At 41.6% G+C, this 20,428-nt stretch overlaps 1 protein-coding gene across 1 annotated transcript; it reads right to left on the bottom strand.

Annotated features, from left to right (window-relative positions):
- Nucleotides 1-1,384: 1,384 nt before the first annotated feature.
- On the bottom strand, nucleotides 1,385-19,642 carry LOC115798401 (centromere-associated protein E). The gene is given in 20 exon segments (XM_075074450.1): nucleotides 1,385-1,556; nucleotides 1,669-1,760; nucleotides 1,851-1,930; nucleotides 2,027-2,228; nucleotides 2,318-5,365; nucleotides 5,510-7,723; nucleotides 10,542-10,597; nucleotides 10,600-10,626; nucleotides 12,722-12,997; nucleotides 13,489-13,761; nucleotides 13,858-14,199; nucleotides 14,611-14,865; nucleotides 14,947-14,997; nucleotides 15,080-15,310; nucleotides 15,694-15,855; nucleotides 16,370-16,480; nucleotides 16,650-16,955; nucleotides 17,135-17,428; nucleotides 17,535-17,855; nucleotides 19,317-19,642. Coding segments are annotated over 20 exon segments (8,460 nt in total). The 5' UTR covers nucleotides 19,375-19,642; the 3' UTR covers nucleotides 1,385-1,495.
- Nucleotides 19,643-20,428: the final 786 nt, after the last annotated feature.

The raw sequence follows: 20,428 nt of genomic DNA, 5'->3' as shown, positions 1-20,428 counted from the left end.
GCACCATCGAGAGCATCATGCGTGGGAGCATCACCACCTGGATGGGAAACTGCACCAAGCAGGACTTCATGGCCCTAAAAAGGGTGGTTCGTTCAGCTGAACGGACCATCAGAACCACCCTCCCCAACCTGCAGGACATTTACACCAAGCAGTGCAGGCTGAGGGCCATGAAGATCCTAAAACAGCCCAGCCACCCCGGACACTCTCTCTTCTCCCTGCTCCCATCAGGCCGGCGTTACCGCTGCCTGAGGGCTAAGACTGAAAGGTTGAAGAAGAGTTTTTACCCACAAGCCATCCGTCTGCTCAACTCTGAGCCCTAACTGGACCATTATTGCACAGTGTAAATATTATAATTTAATTTAAAAAGTGTGTATAGTGTATAGTATATAGAGTATAGTGTATAGTGTGAATTACTTTTTTTATTTTTATTCTTCTTATTTATATGTGTGTGTATATAAGGTTGCAGGTACAAAATACATTTCACTGTGCATTGTACTGTGTATAACTGTGCATGTGACAAATAAACACTATCTTATCTTATCTTATCTTATCTTATCAGCAATATACAGCGAAATATTAGATTCCCCTTTAGTTTTCCACACTGTCTTTCTGTGTTTTGTAATATGAATGCCCATTCATACTGTTCTACCACAGTGGAGATAGGAAGATAAATTGAGGAGGAGTTAGAAATAAGTGCATCAGAGGTACAGCTCAGATTGAGCAGTTTGGGCATAAAGTTAGAGAGGCAAAGCTGAGATGGTTTGGGCATGTGCAGAGGAGGGACTCTTAAAGATGGAGCTGCCAGGCAGGAGGAAAAGAGGAACACTATAGAGAAAATTCATGGATGTAGTGAAGGAGGACATGGTTGGGTGGTGTGACAGAGAAGGATGCTAAGGATAGAGTGAGATGGGGGCAGATGATCCTCTGTGGCGACCCCTAAAGGGAGTAGTTGGAAGAAAAAAAAAAAGATGCCAATTTTGCCTTTTAACTTGTGAAAAAGTGTTCAAATTTGTATGTTTCAGTAGAAAAAAAACCATAATAAACACATACACCTTAGGACAAAGAATCTCTAACCGACTGAACACCTAGGGAAGATTTTGCAGACTGACATGTGAGACAGTGTGATCCACCATCATATTCATAACTTACATTGAGTGAGGCATTTTTGAACAAATGTATTCCTCGATCACAGTTCAACAGGCTCCACGCCAAGAAGCACTGAAGTGCTTCAGTGAGCCCATTGTGCCCCAGCAATTTCCTTCGGCATTTAATGTTTTCGTAAACTGCTCATGCAAGGGGAAATTGTGTTTCATTGTTTTTTTAAACAGAGATTAAGGGCATTAACATTGTTTCAATATAAGAAAACACTATTTTTTTTTCAGTTAATCTTTATTATACACATTACATCAAAGACATAAAGAACATTTTCACAACACACAAATATAAAGCCATTAGTATATTACATCCAGATATTCACACACAGTCACTGATCTCCTCACTCCTTTGGGGTTTTCTTCAGTTTGGTCTTTAGCTCTGCCATAAGGGGATTTCCAAATCTGGGGAGACATAAGAAAATGAAACAATAATAATTTTTTAAAAGTCAGAATGCAGAACATCTCTTTTCTGGTGATCTGTGGTGACTTTTTTTTTTTCTTTTGCTATTTTTACCCAGGGTGTTTTGGTGGCATCCATTTAGGCTTCTTTGGTGTCTCATCCTGTTGGGGAGCTTCGCTCCTCTCTTCTGGCTTTGTTTCGGGTTCCTGTCATTTTTGCAGCATAATTAATCATATGTATATCTATACATATCTTAACATGAGAGAAAACAGGTATTTAAACATTATTAATTGTACCTGTGACACTGTTTCCTGAGTATTTTCTTCTCTCACTGCTGGTTGTCTCTTTTTTAAAACAGGAAGGCCAGCACCGAGCCCTGAAATTCAAACCGTGATATTATTTGCAAATTGTGAAAAATAAGTGGCTTTTAATACTCAAGAGTTTGGATTTCTGTATATTGTGAGTGACTCACCAGGGAGTTTTATTCCAATACCCATGCCTCCTAAAGGCACACCTCCAGGGACTTTGACTGGCAAACGTGAAGACGGTGGGGGTGTGGGCTCCGCTGAGGGCATATGAAGCAGCGAGCGGGGGTTTTTGGGTGGCCTAACACGAGGATTTTTAACAGCAATTCGTGACCTTTGCATGGCGAAATCCAGCCCAGGTGCATCCACCTGAAATGGCAAAAACAGTCTGTTATGAATACCATTCAATTTTAATCATGATTTAATGCAATATTTTGAACGTCAAATAGAAACAATACCTCATTCTTATCCTCAGACTTTACTGTTGGTTCTTCAGCTACCTCAGCTTTGTTTAGCCCAGGTAATGATGATTCAGCAAGATCCTCAGACTGTCCAGGCCGCGGTCCATCCAGTGAGGACAAGTTCAATGTGTTCTTCTCAGACTTGGCCCGGGATTCACCTTGTGAATCACTTTCAGGCTGTTCTGACTCAGTGGGTTTGAGTTCATCTAAAGAATCAAGGCACTCCTCTTCATCTTCTACTTTCGTCACTGCTTCTCCAACATCCTCATACGCTTTCTGTGACCCACTTTCAGTCTCCACTCTTTCAACTATTTCTTCACCTGCTTTTTCTTGAGATTCCTGATCTAGATGTCTCCCTTCTGGCAATTGAACTAGTGTATCTGTGATCGATTCCTTCTCTGGCTCAGCTGATTCCTCCATCAGCACGTCCTGAATTTCAGACTGAGGTTGGGGCCATGCAGCAACTCCAGGGATGTCTGCTGACATATTAGCCACCATGTCGTGGATCCAGTGAAGTGAGCCAGTGCTTGTTGATTTCAGTGGCTGAGCCTCACTGCTCTGAGTGCCCGAGTCACTGAGAGACTGTCCCAGGAATCCGGACTCCACAGTTGATGAAGACATTTCTGTGTCACTTACCACTTCAGATTCTCCAGAAATGGACTTTGCTAGCAACTCCTTCTGTAATGAAAGGTCACCTCGCTCCTCATTTAATGTGTCTGTTTCGGCATCCAATAGTTGTCCTGGCTCAGGCTCATCTTGTTTAATGTCATCAGTGTCCTCTGACATTGCCGTCTCTATCCACAAGTCAAGGATTTCTTCATCAATCACATCTTGATGTCCACTGGTTGAGCTGCTTTTTACCTCTGATGACATCACAGGTCTGGACTCATCAGCTGTTTCAGTTTCTATTATCTGTGTCTCACTTATCTCACATGCTCTGTCTGGCGATTGATTTTTGATCTCCTGTGGCTCAGAGTCTTGAGATAATTCAGATTCTGCATTCAAAGGGCTCTCTTCTGCGATGAGCTCGCCTGCAGTTTCTGTTACCTGTGGATGTAAATTTTCCATTTCTTTTGTGCTCTGAATTCCATTGTCTGCTTCCTCCTCCTCCTCCTCATCTCCATGATCCACTTCTTCTCTTTTGATTGCTTTATCTTGCATTTCCACAGTGCTATCATCAACTGATTTAGGCTCAGTCTCAACTGAGTGTCTCATGAACCCAGACTCACTCACGTCCTCTTGTAAACTTGACGGTCCGCTGATGCTTTCCACCAAATTTATGGCCTGTACCGATTCCTGAATGACAAATCTGACCACTTCTGTTGCTGCAACAGCTTCTTCACAGTCGCCTCCTGTAGCGTTGGCTTCTTTTGCAAAGAATGATCCTGTAGTGCCATCATGCAGCCCTTCTGATCTCCTCTCAGTCTCGTCTGCTAAACCAACATGTGCTTCAGTTAACTCTGTCTTCATTGAACCTGCCAGTAAATGTCCTTCTTCTTTGCCAAGTAAGTGTTCCAATTCTTGAAATGATCCTTCAACAAGTGTTTTCTCTGCTTCTCGTGCAAGGTCCAGTATTTCACTGTTCTCCTCCCCAACCAAATCAAAGCTAGTCTCAGTCTCTTCTTTGCTTTCTTGTTTCTCTTCCATGGACTCCTTCAGCAGCAAATAGTCAGCTCCGGTGCTGCAGCCAGTGTTTTGAAGGCTCTCCCAGTCTCCGCTCTCCACCTCTTCTGGTAATTGAGTTGCTGGGATTTCCTCACAATCTCCTGCTTCCAGGAACCTTTGTGTTGTATTTTCATCTACCCCCCAAAGCTCATTGTTATATTTGGAAACTTCCTCTTGAATTTCCTCACATGTTGGAGTATTTAGTTCCTGCGGCATGGTGAACTGGCCTTCACTTATTTCCAGGGGGATATTTTTAAATTCCTCGCTTGTTTCCTGCACAGTCTCGCTTTCAGGCTTTACTGTAACTGAGGCCCTTGAATGTATAACTTCCGTGGAACATTCTTCGGTGTACGTTTCTTTAGAGATACTCAACTCTTTTTCTTGATCTTGATCAACAAGTCTCTCATCTACTAAAATATCTGCTATTGTCACACCAGCCTGTCCTGTTTTGGTTTGCACTGCTTGGACCCTCATGTCTTTTTTTTCTTTATCTGCAAATTCAGCTGTGTGCAGCTGTGCTATGCTCTCCTGTGCAGCTTCTTCACTGCATGCATCAATATCAGTTAAAAGATTTTCGCCTTCACTTCCTTCTGCTACTGTTCTGATGTTCTTGTCTTCTATTGTCTTGTTGGCTGCAGCCTCACCAATATTTTCTTTCTCAATAGCAACATGCTGCTCTGTCTCACTCGCCTTGTCTTTCACACCTTCCTCATTTTCACTTCTGGGAGCCATCACAGGATATTGTCTGACAAGAACTGGCTTATCCACTGATGCATCTGGCAGTTCTCCAAAGAGAGCTTGATTTGTTATCTCATCAGACTTCTTTACATTTTCAGAGGCCAGCTGTAATATAGCATCACAGATTTCTGCTTGCAAATCTTGTTCTTCTTGATGCTGCATTTGATCATCTTCTTCCTTCTCTTTGGTTTCTTTGATAGTTTCATCCTCTCTTGGATCATCATCCAGTGTCACTGCATCCTTCATTTGTGCCTCTGCGTCTCCTTCATGTATGTGATCATCGTCTTCTGAACTTAAACTTGTAATTCTGCACACTTTCGCCTCAGTATTTTCTGCTTCCAGATCTTGTTTATCTTCATGATGTGTTTTATTATCTTCCTCTGCTGTCTCTGTGTTTTCTGCTTCCAAATCTTGTTCCTCTTCATGGTGTGTTTTATCATCTTTTTCATTTTCTTTAATAGTTTCATCTTCTCTTGGATGATCATCCAGTGTCACTGTGTTGTTTTTCTCTGCCTCTGCTTCTATTTCTTGCATGTGAACGTCCATTACTGGATTTATATCTGTAGTCATGCACACTTTTATCTCAGTGCTTTCTGCTTCCAAATCTTGTTCTTCTTCATGCTGCATTTGATCATCTTCTTCCTTTTCTTTGGTTTCTTTTATAGTTTCATCCTCTCTTGGGTGATCATCCAGTGTCACTGCATCCTTCTTTTGTGCCTCTGTGCCTCCTTCATGTCTGTGATCCTCTTCTTCTGGACCTAAACTTGTAATTCTGCACATGTTTACCTCAGTGTTTTCTGTTTCAAAATTTTGTTCCTCTTCATGCTGCATTTGATCATCTTCTTTGTTTAATGGGGTTTCTTTGATAACTTTATCTTCTGTTGGATGTTCATCCAGTGTCACTGCATCATTCTGCTGTACCTCTGACTCTGTTTTCTGCATGTGATCATCATCTTCTGCACTTAAACTTGTAATTCTGCACACTTTTGCCTCAGTATCTTCTGCTTCCAAATCTTGTTCCTCTTCATGGTGAGTTTTATCATCTTCTTCATTTTCTTTGATAGTTTCATCTTCTCTTGGATGATCATCCAGTGTCACTGCATTGTTTTTCTCTGCCTCTGCTTCTATTTCTTGCATGTGAACACCCAGTACTGGACTCATATATGTAGTCGTGCACACTTTTATCTCAGTGCTTTCTGCTTCCAAATCTTGTTCCTCTTCATGTTGCATTTGATCATCTTCTTCCTTTTCTTTGGTTTCTTTGATAGTTTCATCCTCTCTTGGATGATCATCCAGTGTCACTGCATCCTTCGTTTGTGCCTCTGCATCTCCTTCATGTCTGTGATCATCGTCTTCTGGACATAAACTTGTAATTCTGCATACGTTTACCTCAGTATTTTTTGCTTCCAAATCTTGTTTATCTTCATGATGTGTTTTATTATCTTCCTCTGCTGCCTTGGTAGTTTCTGCTTCTAAGTCTTGTTCTTCTTCATGCTGCATTTGATCACCTTCTTCCTTTAATTGGGTTTGTTTGATCATTTCACCCTTTCCTGGATGTTCATCTAGTTTCATTGCATCCTTCTGCTGTACCTCTGACTCTGTTTCCTTCATGTAATCATCTTCTGCACTTAAAATTGTAATTCTGCACACTTTTGCCTCAGTATCTTCTGCTTCCAAATCTTGTTCCTCTTCATGTTGCATTTGATCATCTTCTTCCTTTTCTTTGGTTTCTTTGATAGTTTCATCCTCTCTTGGATGATCATCCAGCGTCACTGCGTTGTTTTTCTCTGCCTCTGCTTCTATTTCTTGCATGTGAACACCCAGTACTGGACTCATATATGTAGTCATGCACACTTTTATCTCAGTGCTTTCTGCTTCCAAATCTTGTTCCTCTTCGTGTTGCATTTGATCATCTTCTTCCTTTTCTTTGGTTTCTTTGATAGTTTCATCCTCTCTTGGATGATCATCCAGCGTCACTGCGTTGTTTTTCTCTGCCTCTGCTTCTATTTCTTGCATGTGAACACCCAGTACTGGACTCATATATGTAGTCATGCACACTTTTATCTCAGTGCTTTCTGCTTCCAAATCTTGTTCCTCTTCGTGTTGCATTTGATCATCTTCTTCTTTTTCTTTGGTTTCTTTGATAGTTTCATCCTCTCTTGGATGATCATCCAGTGTCACTGCATCCTTCGTTTGTGCCTCTGCATCTCCTTCATGTCTGTGATCATCGTCTTCTGGACTTAAACTTGTAATTCTGCACACGTTTACCTCAGTATTTTCTGCTTCCAAATCTTGTTCCTCTTCATGATGTGTTTTATTATCTTCTTCATTTTCTTTGATAGTTTCATCTTCTCTTGGATGATCATCCAGTGTAACTGCATCATTCTTCTGTAGCTCTGCCTCTCCCTCATGTCTGTGATCCTCCTCTTCTGGCCTTAAATTTGTAATTGTGCACACGTTTTCCTCAGTATTTTCTGCTTCTTGTTCTTCTTCAGTTCTCTCTTCAGTTCTCTCTTGACTTAATGCAACCTCTGTAAGATTTTGTGGCCCAGTATCCACACGTTCATATTCTTCATCCTCAGGAGTTGCAAGTCCTGCATTTTCCATATCCATCGTCTCTTGTTTGTCTTCTTTTGCTCTCAAATCATTAGAATGATCATTTTCTGTCTGGACGTGCTGTTCATCTCTAATGCTTTCACCATCCTCTTTGCTCTCATTGCCTTTTCTTGGATTGATGTTGTGCCGCATGCTTTCTTCATCAGACCCTAAGTCTGTGCTGCAAGGTTCCCATGTGACAACTGGCCGAGATGAGCTCAGCAGAGAGGATCTAGCAGCAGGCTGCTCCTCATCGACACCCTCACTGCAAGTGTCACCATCTGTAGAGCCTGAGTGAGGGTGCTTAATGTCAGCTGCAGATTCCTGATTGGAGTTTGGGTCATTGTTGACAATGTCAGCGGGCTGTGGCCTGATGAATCTGCTTACAGCTTCTGTTATATAGCACTGAGAAAGAAAAAAAAAAATTTAGAACACCTTATTTTGCAGCATCAGCTAAATTCTTCAAATTACAACAATTTCAATATATTTGTTTTTGTCCAATGATTCGTGATAGGAAAATTTAACTGAAGTATTAATGTTTTATGTTAATCATATGCCTAATCTTTATAGTTAATCACATGTTTAATCTTTTACAGTTAATCATACTACAGTATAACCATTGTTACAGTAATCATTCAGTACTAAGAAAGAAAACATGTAGTCTGCTTCTGACTAGTATATTGAGAAGACAGCAGTTGCTAGAAAGTATTTTTGTGGACATGTACACAGGTAAAAGGAAGTTGATTTGAATTTGACAGACGAGTTACTGATTTGAGCACACATACACCGAGGCTCAAGTTACTAAGAATAATGATATCATGTATGAAATGTTTTGATATAGCTTACAGAGAAACGTGCTAACGATCAGCATGTGTGGAAAGTACCAGAAAGGAAACACTTCCCTTTATGCCCTGAAATGAATATGACATGTAAACTGTCTAAAAGCTGATGAGCAGAAGCACTCGAGGGCACTCCTCGCACCTCTCCTTGTAGAGTGTGTTGTGACTGCTCCGGATTTGCAAATTCTAATACGGTGCCCTTATAACCTTCTCTTGGTCATTAATCTTAGGAAATTCTCCTGACAATTTGTTTTCAGTTATTTCAGCCAATTTGTATACTATGCAAACAACAATTATTTGGTCTTGGAAAAAAAAATGCAAAAGTTGCATTTAAAGAACCTTAGTGCTACAGGGTTCAAGGGCATTTACACAATGGTGTCTGTCCAGCTTTGCTGCAACTTCAGGGAAGGTCGTTTCCTGCTTCAGCACCACAATGCTCCCATGCAGAAAACACGAAGCTATGCACGCGAAGAACCTGACCGGCTTCCATAGAATCATCCATCCATGGAACGATTCTATGGAAGCTGGAGCCTATCCCAGCTTCCATAGGATCATGACTTCATTAATTATAAGTTACACTTCCATTCAAAGATTTTATGAATAGAGCATGGTAAATGCATTACATTTAGTGGATAAGGAGAAAGAATTTATTTGATCTTATACTTTCTTGATAAAAGCAAGTTTAATATTTACTTTTGTTGAGCTGTTTCTTCTCCAACTTCTCCATATTTGTCTGTTCAGCTGCTAAGTTACACAGCGAGTTAACCAGCGAGCAGTCAGTGCTGTTTATTGTCGAGCAGGTAGAACAACATTTAATTTTTCCAGATTTATTTGTGGGCATTTTAGCCTGTATTGGATATGACAGTGCAGAGAATAGGCAGGGAAGAGGGAGAATGAGGGGGAATGACATGCAGACATGCAGACTCCAGCCCTCAGAATATGTGTCACCTGCTCAACAGGTGAGCTATAGCAGCGCCCCAGGTAGAATAAAATAAACCACATTTAAAACTTCTGAATCTGTTTATATTCAATGAACATTACTGAATGTCACAATGGAAATTTAGCCCAGCTGCCAGGCTGCTAAACTGTGTTTTTGCCCCCCCCCCCCCCCCCCCCCCCCCCCCCCCCCTTTTTTTTTTCTGAACCTAACAGCCACGACTGAAAACCAGGTTGATGTGAGCAGCGAGAGTGGCTCAAAAGCAGCTGTGAAACCCAAACAAAGAAAAAAAAAGTGTGGTGGATGGGAATGGGGACAATTGGTTGATGTGGGTTCATCACTACAAGAAATATGAAATAATTAAACATCCACTCAAGGCCAATCTAATTTTATTTATAAAAACAAGCAAACAAACAAACAAAAAAACAGAGTTTGGGAAAGTGTTGTACAAAGCAGCCTAAGCACCACACAGTAAGACAATTAAACCATAAAAAGACAGTAATAGATACAAGGTAAGAAAACACCACTCAGAGGAGTAAAAATTAGTTTTAAGATGTGTTTTAAAAACAGGCAACCACGGGGGGACATCCTAACATAGGAAAAGTTTGGGGGGCGAAGCTGAAAAAGATCGATCATCCCTAATTTTCAGTCGAGAAGCTTCAGTCAGAGGAGTGTAAGCAGAAGTGAGCTGGTCTCCAATAACAGCAGGACTCTGAAATTAAAACCCGGTCAGTGAAATACAGCCACGGGTACCTCTGCGTTTCCTGTTTGTCACACTTTCTGCTGCGTAATAACAATCTCAAGCAATTCCCAGGACACTTTGCAAGGATTCTCATTAATGCTGTAGCAGCAAGGAAAACACACAATGCACAGATCAATTTCCAGAAAGAAATGCGGACAGACTCCAATCGATAACCTGCACAATAATCAGTTCCAAAATATATGCTGTAATCTGTAATGATGCATTCTCTCAGTCAGCATGCAGCAGCCTGCACGCACGTCTTCCGGAGTTAAATTAGAGAAGTTGTTCCAACACATGGAAAATTTGGCTTGTAGGACAAGAGATGACTGTGACTGCGTTTTTTTTTTTTTTTCTCTCAGTTAGGCTTCTTATTTTCAGGATAACTTCGAGGAATGATTAATCAGGAAATAAATATTCTTGCAGCCAGATTCAAATAAACATTGAAAAGATTTCCTTGCCTACAGCGTGCTTGAATGACATTGATTCACAGACATCCTCTCTCTCCCTCCCTCTCTCTCTCTCTGCCCCAGAAGGGAGGGGGTAGGCAGAGACGGACATATATCGTAGGCGGATGTGTGGGAGTGAGAGAGAGGCCCACTGACACACAGGAAGAGAGTCATTACATCTACATTTCACAAACTTAAACTTTAAAACAAAATCATTCCTTTCATTACAAGTTTGGATTAAAATGATGCGGCTTCTCACCCAGACTGTCCACAAAGACCTCTCCACCCGGGACAAATTATTTTCGGGGTCCATCTTCCTCCTCGGTCACTCTCTGACCAGCTGACTTCACGTTTTCGCTATTTTAAAGTTTGTATAACCAAAGCACCGCGTCCACTTTGGATCTTTCTAAACGGTCTTTGGAACCAAACAGTCAAAAGAAAGTTGCATCCAAGCGCATCCAGGATTGAACGCGTCAGCTGTTAGTGGCTGTTCACTTCCCCCTACTCACATATGTCCGGGGTATGATAATGAGGAAGAGACCGATTAACACATTAACACAAGTCGACGTGTTGCACAGTTTGCGCACAGTTTGCGGATGTGAATAAGGACGGCCACAGAAATGTGGGTGAAACTTTGTGATGGAGACCGAGGCGCAAACAGCGCAGAGGTGAGAGCGACGGGAAACACAGGAGCGACGCGACAACTGACTAAATGATTGAGCCCACTAGATAAATCAGCACATCTTTATTGCTTGCACACATATATCAAAGAAATGAAACATAGAGGAACTTTCAAGGGCTTATTGATTAAATCAGAGACACCAAGAGACTCATAAACCAAGACAATGCTATTTTTACAAGTAAAAAAAAGAAAAAGCAGATGCATGAGCAATAACACATTTCTGAGTTAGTTTCTTTATTACTCTTCTGCTTGTGCCTCCACCGGCCAGTTGCTGATGAGTGCTGCTGCATATATGAGGAAATTATACAAAGCCTTCTATGGCCACAAAGTGAGCTGCTCAAAGTCTCATAAATAGCTCCAGATGACGTGACTTGAATCAGCCGATGGCTGCATGTTTAAAAATGAAGGAAAAAAAATCTGGGGGTGTGAAGGTGGAGCTAGTCAAACCACTGCAGCCATTTTTTTCTGCTCTGGACTGCATCAGGCGTTTCCAGTGTTGGTGACTTTCCAGTGATGCTATTGACTCATTAGATATGACTCACCTTCGAGTTCCATTAGTAAGCACATGCCTCTCAGTGAATGTTTCCATCCATCCATCCATCCATCCATCCATCCATCCATCCATCCATCCATCCATCCATCCATCCATCCATCCATCCATCCTCTTCTGCTTATCCTGTTCAGGGTCGTGGGGTCAAATCAAATATGATATAGCGGAATAAAATTTTGAATACTTTTAGGTCTAATTTTAAAGCTCTGTTTTCTAATAATATCATATAGCACACAAAATGCTCATGGTAGGTAAGCAGCTGTACATGTTTATTGGTCATATAAGTACATGAGACAGAAGTGGAAGTAATATGACTGAAGGCCAGTAAGTTGTTAAATTACTATTTTAACAACCAAAGAACTGAAACTGTGCTTTGCAACAACTGTGTGCTGTTGTTAACGCGCACACAGCAGAAGTAGCTGCTCTATAAACTGAAAGGCAGAAGTTGCAAACTGAAGAACTAAGAAAACCTTATTTACTCAGTTCAACCACACAGCAGCTTTTCTTCACAGCACGGCGAAGTGATGCTCCTGTGGTCAAAGTGGAGAGGAAGAAAAAAAAAAAACCCAACACAAAAAGAAAAACAGAAGTGCATTTTTTTAAAACAAGAAGTTATTTCTGATATGTCGGTTGACCCATAACAGGTGTCTCCTGTGCACATAAGACTTACTGTAGTAACCTTTTCTAATAACTCATTATCATAATAGCATTCAAAGAATAAAGTATTGAGCTTTGATTTCCCAATGCAGATTAAAACAAATCCACAAAAGATTATTATTGTAATATTATTGGTCAAAAAAAAAAAGAATATTTGTGAAAAGAAATGAGGTTGGAAGAAAATTAAAAAAAAGGAAGATGACAGAGTAAGAATGACTAAGAATATAAATAAATGCATGATCACATCACAAACTGTTGGATATCCTAAAACATCACTACCATTTCATATTTCTTAAAGCGATAAATATTAGATACATTATAAGAGAGACACAAAATAAGAAAGCACTGGCGCAGGACTTTATGCAGTCGATGAATTCTCCTCATTGGGCTCTGAAAGAGCAAAAGAACAAAACATGAGCAAACTTCCAGTCAGCTGATAGTCTCTTCCAGTGTAACAAAATAACAGTGATCCTTTACTCAATAAGCAATTTTTATGGCCTTATTGAAGTTGCCTCAAGAGGAAGAGGAGTAAAATATTTACAGTGATTACCTGTCCATGTTCGGTAAATGGGAAGCCTGAGAGCAGGGTGTGTGACCTCCACGCAGACTCTCAAACGCGCTCTCTCGTTTTCTTTGGGACCCTTGTTCAAGTTGACCTTGTTGATGTGCAGCGCTCTCGGGTCGTGCTCCCTTTCTCTTCCGCCGTCCTCGTCCACGTGCGGCGTCAATTCCTCGTCCCTGTGTTTGTTGTCATTCTCCCCGTCCACGTTTTCATCGATGTATTCTATTCCTTCGGTGTCGGGGTCTGTGACTGCTGCTTTTGTTTCTGCAAAGTAGTGAAAAAAAAAAATGAAAGCACCATCAATACTCTCACAGAGCTGTACAGCATATGAGCTGATCTCCTGCAGCCGTCCTAAAGCATTGAATCAAAGGAGTATTCCACCTTCTTGAAAAATTAAAGTGGATATTTGAATGCAACAAAAGACAACAAAAGAGATTTGCATATATTAAACACTACAATTCATCCAAGTGTTTTCTTTTTAAGAAGAGAACATTCCACCACTCTTAGACTAGTAGATCCACAGCATGAAACAGAAATGTAGCTTTCTGGGTTGGAAAAATGAGACTTAAACCTAATTTCTATCTGATGGCCACCAGATGGCAACATATCATTGCAAAAAGACTTACAATCCTATAGAAGTCTGTGGCAAAATGGCTCTCTGACTTGACCTCTGTAAACACTTTTCAGTATATATTATATATATATATATATATATATATATATATATATATATATATATATATTTTGACAGTTACTTATTGCATGTCCATTTGTTCTTCTCTTCAGGGGTTCATTTGTCTGAGTTGACTGGCTTGTGGACATCTCCAGAGCGCACACACTTTTCAGTTCTCTCTGCTGATCATCTCCTATCTCTTCTGTCTCACTGGACACCAGTGGCAAGAGAGTTGGTCCTCCTGCTGACCACAGTAATTTGGCCTTAGGGTGACCTCCCTTCAACAGTAGGGAGAACACGCCAACGCCTTCGCTGCTCCAACAGACTGAGACGGATGGAGGAATGGATGGAGTGACTGAGGGAAATGATTACAGACAGTTATTGTTGGAAAGTCCAAGACTTTAATCATGCAATTTAAAAAGCCGATAAAAGTGACTGCAGCCACTCATACCGATGTCAGCACTTTTCCAGTGTTTCTCAATAGGCTCCTGTAGGGAACAGTGCTCCACTCTGCAAATAATCCCTGCACTTTTATCTTTTTTGTCCTGATTTGTTGCCCTTTTCTTCAGAGTGGCTGTTGCCCTGTAGAGTCTGGGGTGAGTCTGTATGGGGCCCCATATCTCTCCTCCGTCTATCACCTCCTCCTCTCTGTCATCCTGCTCTCCCTCCCTAAATTTCAGCCAAGTCACTGAAATGTTTGGAGGGTAGAAATCTGTGATTTCACATCCCAGCGTTTGATCCTGGGTAATGGTGGAGCTGTCAATTTCAGACACGCATGGTCTCCTGATGAATCCTGTTCGGGATAAAAATCAACAATTAATCTGTGACTTTTCAATTTTTAACCTTACTATAAAAACATCCTGAACAGACTGACAGTAAACCTTACAGATACTGGACTTCCTTTCCACCTGCTGCTGGAGACTCTTTCTGACTGTGCACAGCCCTGAGCCTTAATACCAGCTCCCCACAAGGATGTGTGCTAAGCCCTGTACTGTACACGATTGTTTCGGCACCCATCTAGACAATACCGTCATTAAGTATGCCAACGACACCACCGTGGTGGGGCTCATCTCTGATCGTCAGCTTCAGCAGAAGGAAGTCTGACCTGCAGCCTGTGTGCGTCCATGGGGAGTTTTTAAATGTCTATTTCTGCACACCGATGTGCGACAGTATTCCAATTTAATATTTCATCCCTCATCCTTACCTCTCGTCTCCCGGGTGATTGGCTGCTTCAGGGCAATGTGGTGGACACTGACCCACACTTTAGTGGCTCCCTTCTCCAGTTCAGCACGGGGAAGTTTACACTGGCTGTAGGCTGAAAAGAATCCCTCAGAATTTGGCCGAGGTGAGGACGACGCCTGGGATGCCACGGGGCTGAGCTCACCGCCCTGGCAGAACCAGCGGAAAGTGATGATGTCTGGATGGAAATGTGATGCTTGGACTGTCAGGCTGATGACATCTAGAAGACAGAAATGTCATCAATGTGGGCTCTTGCAAAAAGGTTTATTTTAAATATAAAAGAATAACCTGCTTGAATTACCTGAATCATTTTTGGTTTCTTCCAGCTGTATCTCTGACACCTCTGGAGGAGCTGAGTGACAAAACATATAAGCGATTCTGTTGCAGAAATTGTGAAAAATAAAGTGAATAGAGAGAGAAAAAAGTTCTCTTACACAGAATAGTAAACTTCTCCGACACCTTCTCCTCCACAATCTTGTCCTTGCCTATGTAGGACACCTGACATTTAAACACAGCGCCCTTGTGGACAGAAATCTGGGGGATGAAGGTGAGCGAGGAGATCAGCTGCTGAGTGCCGGTTTTGGATGAGTGCAGCGGCCCCTGAGTGTGCAGCCTGTAGTAGCCCATTTCACCTCTGGAGGGCAGCAGAGGACTTTTCTCTGACACTGGGGAAGTGAGAGTTAGACCATAGGGTAGATGGATGGTGATTAGGGGGTTACAGAGGCAGTTAAAGTTAGCTTTGGAAGTTCCTGTGAGTGTAAGGTTGTAAATTGTTAGAATCAACATGTTAAAGAGAAAAAAAAAAAAAAGGACATTAAAGGGCTGTTGCAAGACAAATCAAGTGTGTGTGACATCCTGATTTTAATTCAATGCATTTTATTTCTCAAACAGCCAATTTCCATTCCCAAAAATAGCTTTAAAGTTTGATGCTCTTGTACTTTAAATATGTGCAACTTAACTCCTTTGCCAAAACAATACGTGGAACTGATGGGACAATACGGGGCAGCACACAGTGAGACTTAAAAAAGCAGAATATGTGGCAACCTACCAGTGAGTGAGGTGTCAACGATAAGGGTGTCATTGAGGAACCATGCAGTCTGCACTTGGTCCACCCTCCTGCCTTCAATGCTCAGTGACACCCTGCCCTTTTGACCTACTGTCACACGGGGAGGGAGGATGATCCCCGACACACTGAGGGACTTCTGTTTCTCTGAGTGGGGGTCACACAGAGGTATAAAAAAGAAGCAGAGTTCAGGTGGCATTCAGTTTATTACATATGCATACAAATATGTCTCTAAATTTATTATCTGTAAATCTATACTCATGAGTAATGTGACCCTGAACGGTAGTGGAGCTCTTTCGATGAAGATCAAAATGCAAGGGCACCAGTGTATTTTAATGCTTTGAGTTTCACAACAAAGATGATGGTTTCTTGGAAACTGCATGGGATCCAATGACAAATGTGAGGGGTCATGAGATTATTCTGTTTCACAAACTTTTTCTGGATTTTATTTGTAATATTTTATGTAAATATGTGTATTTTTTTTTTGGAGAAAAAAAACTTCCTTTTTTCATGCCTCTGAAAAGCCTCTCTACAAAGGGAAGGGCATGTTTTTGTACAAACTTAGTTCCTCCTCTTCAGTGATATGGCACAGAATGGGACTGTCCTTTATCTGCTTGAATATCAAACATCTGCCTCTGCTGCATGGGAGACTCTGACTCACCATCTCTTCTCCTCCAAGAAAAACCGAAGCAAAGCAGGAAGACGAGCACTACAGAAATGCACATCATGGCCACGGCTGCTTTGGCCGAGTTATTCAACACTGGCGCCTCATCTAACAGGAAGCAGGGATAGAAATACATCAGATCATTCAAATAAGAACTGCTGATAGGAAAACTATTTGAGTGATGCTGTTTAGGCAGCCAGTTTGTTTTTACATTTAAAATCATGCCATTTTGCTGTACATCATTATGATCTTGTGAACAGTCAACACAAGGTCATACCCTGAGGATCCAGTTTATCCAGGTATGCTGAGCTACTGATAGGATTCACTAAACCGGGCTGGTTTACAGCACACTCCACCTTCCCACGTTGCGCCCTCTGCTCGGGGCTCAAAGTATAATAGCGTCTGGTTCTGTAGGTCCCATGTGGGTTCTGCTTAGTGACAGGTGTGTCAGGGAGTACCGTGCCATTTTGAAACCAGGACACAGACACTTCCTCGGGGTAGAAACTCTCCACGTCACAGTAAAGAGTGAGAGGAACGTTTTTGGAGGCGGTCGGCAGGACCGAAAGTCTAACAGTGGAGGGATCTGAGCACAGGCAAAGAAGTATTTTTAAAAAAGCTTTTGGCTTTGTGATGCGCTTAATCAGATTAAAGGATTCAAACAACAGAAACAACACTATCACAGGCTACAAAAATAGAAATACTTTTACAAGTCATGAGTCACTGAGGCCACTACTATGGAAACAGTGTCTTTGTATGACTCACGGGTGACATTGAGTTGGAAATCCAGCTCTTGATAGCTGCCATTGTGCAACACTTTGCAGCCAAAGGTCGCATTCTGGTCCTCACGGGAAGGGTAGAAGGTTAGGTTACCCACAGCCCTGTAGTACCCATCTGGGGTCAGTTCACCTTCAACCTGGTAGGGAGGCTGAATCACGTGTCCGGCTCTAGTCCACGAAAAAGAGACAGGAGGAGGGTAGAAACCATCTGCATGGCATTTGAGCTGGGTGTTTGTTTCCAACACCACCCACTGCTGAGGAACTGAGAGAGTGGGAGAGGCTGAAGGGGGGGCGAGAGGGAAAAAAAAATTGAATTTAGCTGTGTTTTAGATTCAGACGAATAATCAGACTATAAATGAAACCACAAGAACAGAACCAAGACACACCGAGGATGCTAAATGTAATGTTACTGGAGTGCAGAACAGTGACATTGTAACTGGCGGTGCATTCATAGACCCCCTGCAGGTCAAAACTGGCTTTCAGGATGACCAGTGAAAAGTCCCCATTGATGAAGTCAGCGGTATCCCAGCTGAAGCCTTCTTTTATTTGCCTTGATCCTTTTCCAAATGAGGCGATTTCAGAGCCATTTATTACCCATCTGACGGTGATTCCAGACTGGACTGTATTGTTCTCTGTGGCAGAGAGCAGCACATTGCAGGGGAGGGTTGCGTTTGTATTTGGACTGGCCTGAATGTCACTCGAAGACACTAAAAGCAGAAAAGAATTGGAGAGAAAATAAACTCATCAATGCCCCTTACCGCAACACATGAGCACTTGTAAAATGAAATGCACCTTGTTGATGTGGTTATTTAGTGGATGTGCAGTTCAACAAAAAGATTTTACAAAACAAAGGGTGGTAAAAAAAAAAAAAAAATACACAATAAATGTTTCCAGTGTGCTTCTTAAAGAGGTGTCATGACTTGAGTTATTTGGTCATTTGTAACTCTTTTAAAACTTGTGCAACATTTGTGAAACTACTTCTTTAGAAAGAATATCACAATCTTCCTCTTACGTGTGAAAATGGTGTCTTCTAACTGAGTGCTGAATCAGTTAGATAATCCTGAGACTCTTTCCTGCCAAACATTTCAGTGTTTTTTTTAATTCAAAATTCAAAATTAAATTAAACAGGACATGAACTCACAATTTACAGATATCAAAACTGACCAAAAGTCTTTTTAATGTGTGTGATTTAATTACACAATAAATGCCATTATAAAGCAACAAACCACAAAAGCAAATATCCAAGACTGAGCAGTTTGTTGACTTCTTACATCAGTGTAAATATAAGACCTTTAAAACGGGTCTGGCAATCCAGTCGGCTTAATTAGTAACTAGTACAATAAACCCTTGTTGGCAGGTATAACACAAAGCAAATAGAAAAATTTCTTAACTGTTAAGTGTTAGATAGGCCGATAAAAGAAAGTTAGCGGGGAAGCCAAAGAATGAAGGGCAAAAGCCACAAAAGCATTAGCAAACATCATACTGATGCACCAAAGAGGAAGAAGTTGTATTTCAAGCCGTGCTTCAAACAGACACACACTCATACTCACTGAAGTCACAGAGTCCAGGTCATTTGGGCCGAATACAAACTGGGAAGAAATAAATGTTGATGGACTGTTCATTTTTTTCTTCTTCTTTTTTTGCAGCTTTTTTCTCTCCTACTACTTGGACCATAAACCTTGGGCAATAGTGCATATGGAAACTTTTAGTCCTCAGGGTTCACATAGAGGACAGAAGTCTTCATCATTAAGCTTCACTGTCACTGCAGCAGCATATTTTCAAGAAATCCAACTGTGACACCTTTTTTTTTTTTCTATTAATACTGTGTCGTTTCACCTCATTAAAATCAATCAAACATCAAACTGCAGCAGCGCTGGTCACCCTGGCCCAGCAGAATACAGAAAAAAAACTTTATGCATTGCCAGATTATTCTGTCTTGATATGCACAGTGATTAAAATCAGAAATTAAGAACATCAAAGTCAGGTGACACTAACAGTGACTGAATGTGTGCAACATGTACCAACTGTCCTTTTACCCCATCCAGTAAACCCCTGAACTGATTGACGCAAAGTCCACCTGAGGCAGACCGCTACCCTCTGCTCATAGCCAGAGCGAAATCAGTGCAGCCTCTGTAACCAGCCTGTGAGTGCAGCGACACAATACTCACCGTGCTTTATGAGAGTCAGGAGGACAACACAGGCGAGGACTTTACACTGCATGGTCATGCTCGTCTTGACACCGACTTCTTATCATCGGGTCCTTTGCCTATTTATATACAGAGGTACAAGGTGACAGTGGGCGGGATTGTCCTGGAAGTCGGGAAATAAGAAATATCGTCCCTGGGCCTCAGGAGCCAAAGGAGGCCCTTGATAGGTGAATGTCCTCCAGAGCAACCGAGTCCCGGAGAGCAACGGGAGAGAGGGAAAAAAGGAGGGAGATGTGCAGGGACGCACAAGTGGGGAAACTGGTCACTTAAAATTCAGACGGGCCTCAGGCCAAGGTTTCGGAGCTACTTTACATTGGTGCAGTGTTGTCATGAACAAACGGAGTGAGTAATCCAACTGGGTTTATGTGGGCAAACACTCAGGCGAGACTACAACTCTTTTCTGTCTGTGGAAGGGTTCGCGTGCTCTTGCATTTTGTGGAGCAAAAGAGTCTTTTTGCCCCTCTGTACACGCCCTCTGTGTCTTCATTCAGCTCCTGCTACGATCCTCTGATAATATTTAACCAAAATAAATGCGTTATGTTTGACTGGGGGCGCTGGCTGTTTAACCCCCCCCCCGTGACAGTTATTAAAAATTGGTTCGGAGTTTAAATCGTTTGACTTCGCATTTTAATTGGGCTTACCACGCATGTCAGGGTTAATTTCTCTGAAGGTGTCAGTCAGTTTTTTTTTTTTTTTTCTGTGCTTTGCTTCGGGAAAAAACAAAAGTGAGACCTGAAAGTGTGATTAATGTGTCCCAGTTCCTTGTTTTTCTTGGGCCCGTGTTCTGATCTGTGACTGAAGATTTTGTTTACTCCTTTTCTTTGCTTGACAGCTTTGCTGCTTTCACCTGGCTGAAAGATTGAGGAGGGACATGTGAGCTTTGCCAGTTGACTGCAGGCAGAAAACGCTTGAATTTAAAAAAATGAGGAAAATAACTACATGAATTGAATACGGATAGTGATGGATAAAATAATGACAGTTTTATAAAGGCTCTTAAACTCATACAATGTGCACATGATCATTTATTAAAACAAAACAAGTTCCCAAACAATTTTATATTGTTTTCAGTCCTA

Source organism: Archocentrus centrarchus, chromosome 19 (genome assembly GCF_007364275.1).
Source record: "Archocentrus centrarchus isolate MPI-CPG fArcCen1 chromosome 19, fArcCen1, whole genome shotgun sequence".
Classification (NCBI taxonomy): domain Eukaryota; kingdom Metazoa; phylum Chordata; class Actinopteri; order Cichliformes; family Cichlidae; genus Archocentrus; species Archocentrus centrarchus.
This window is presented reverse-complemented; position numbering and strand designations above follow the sequence as displayed.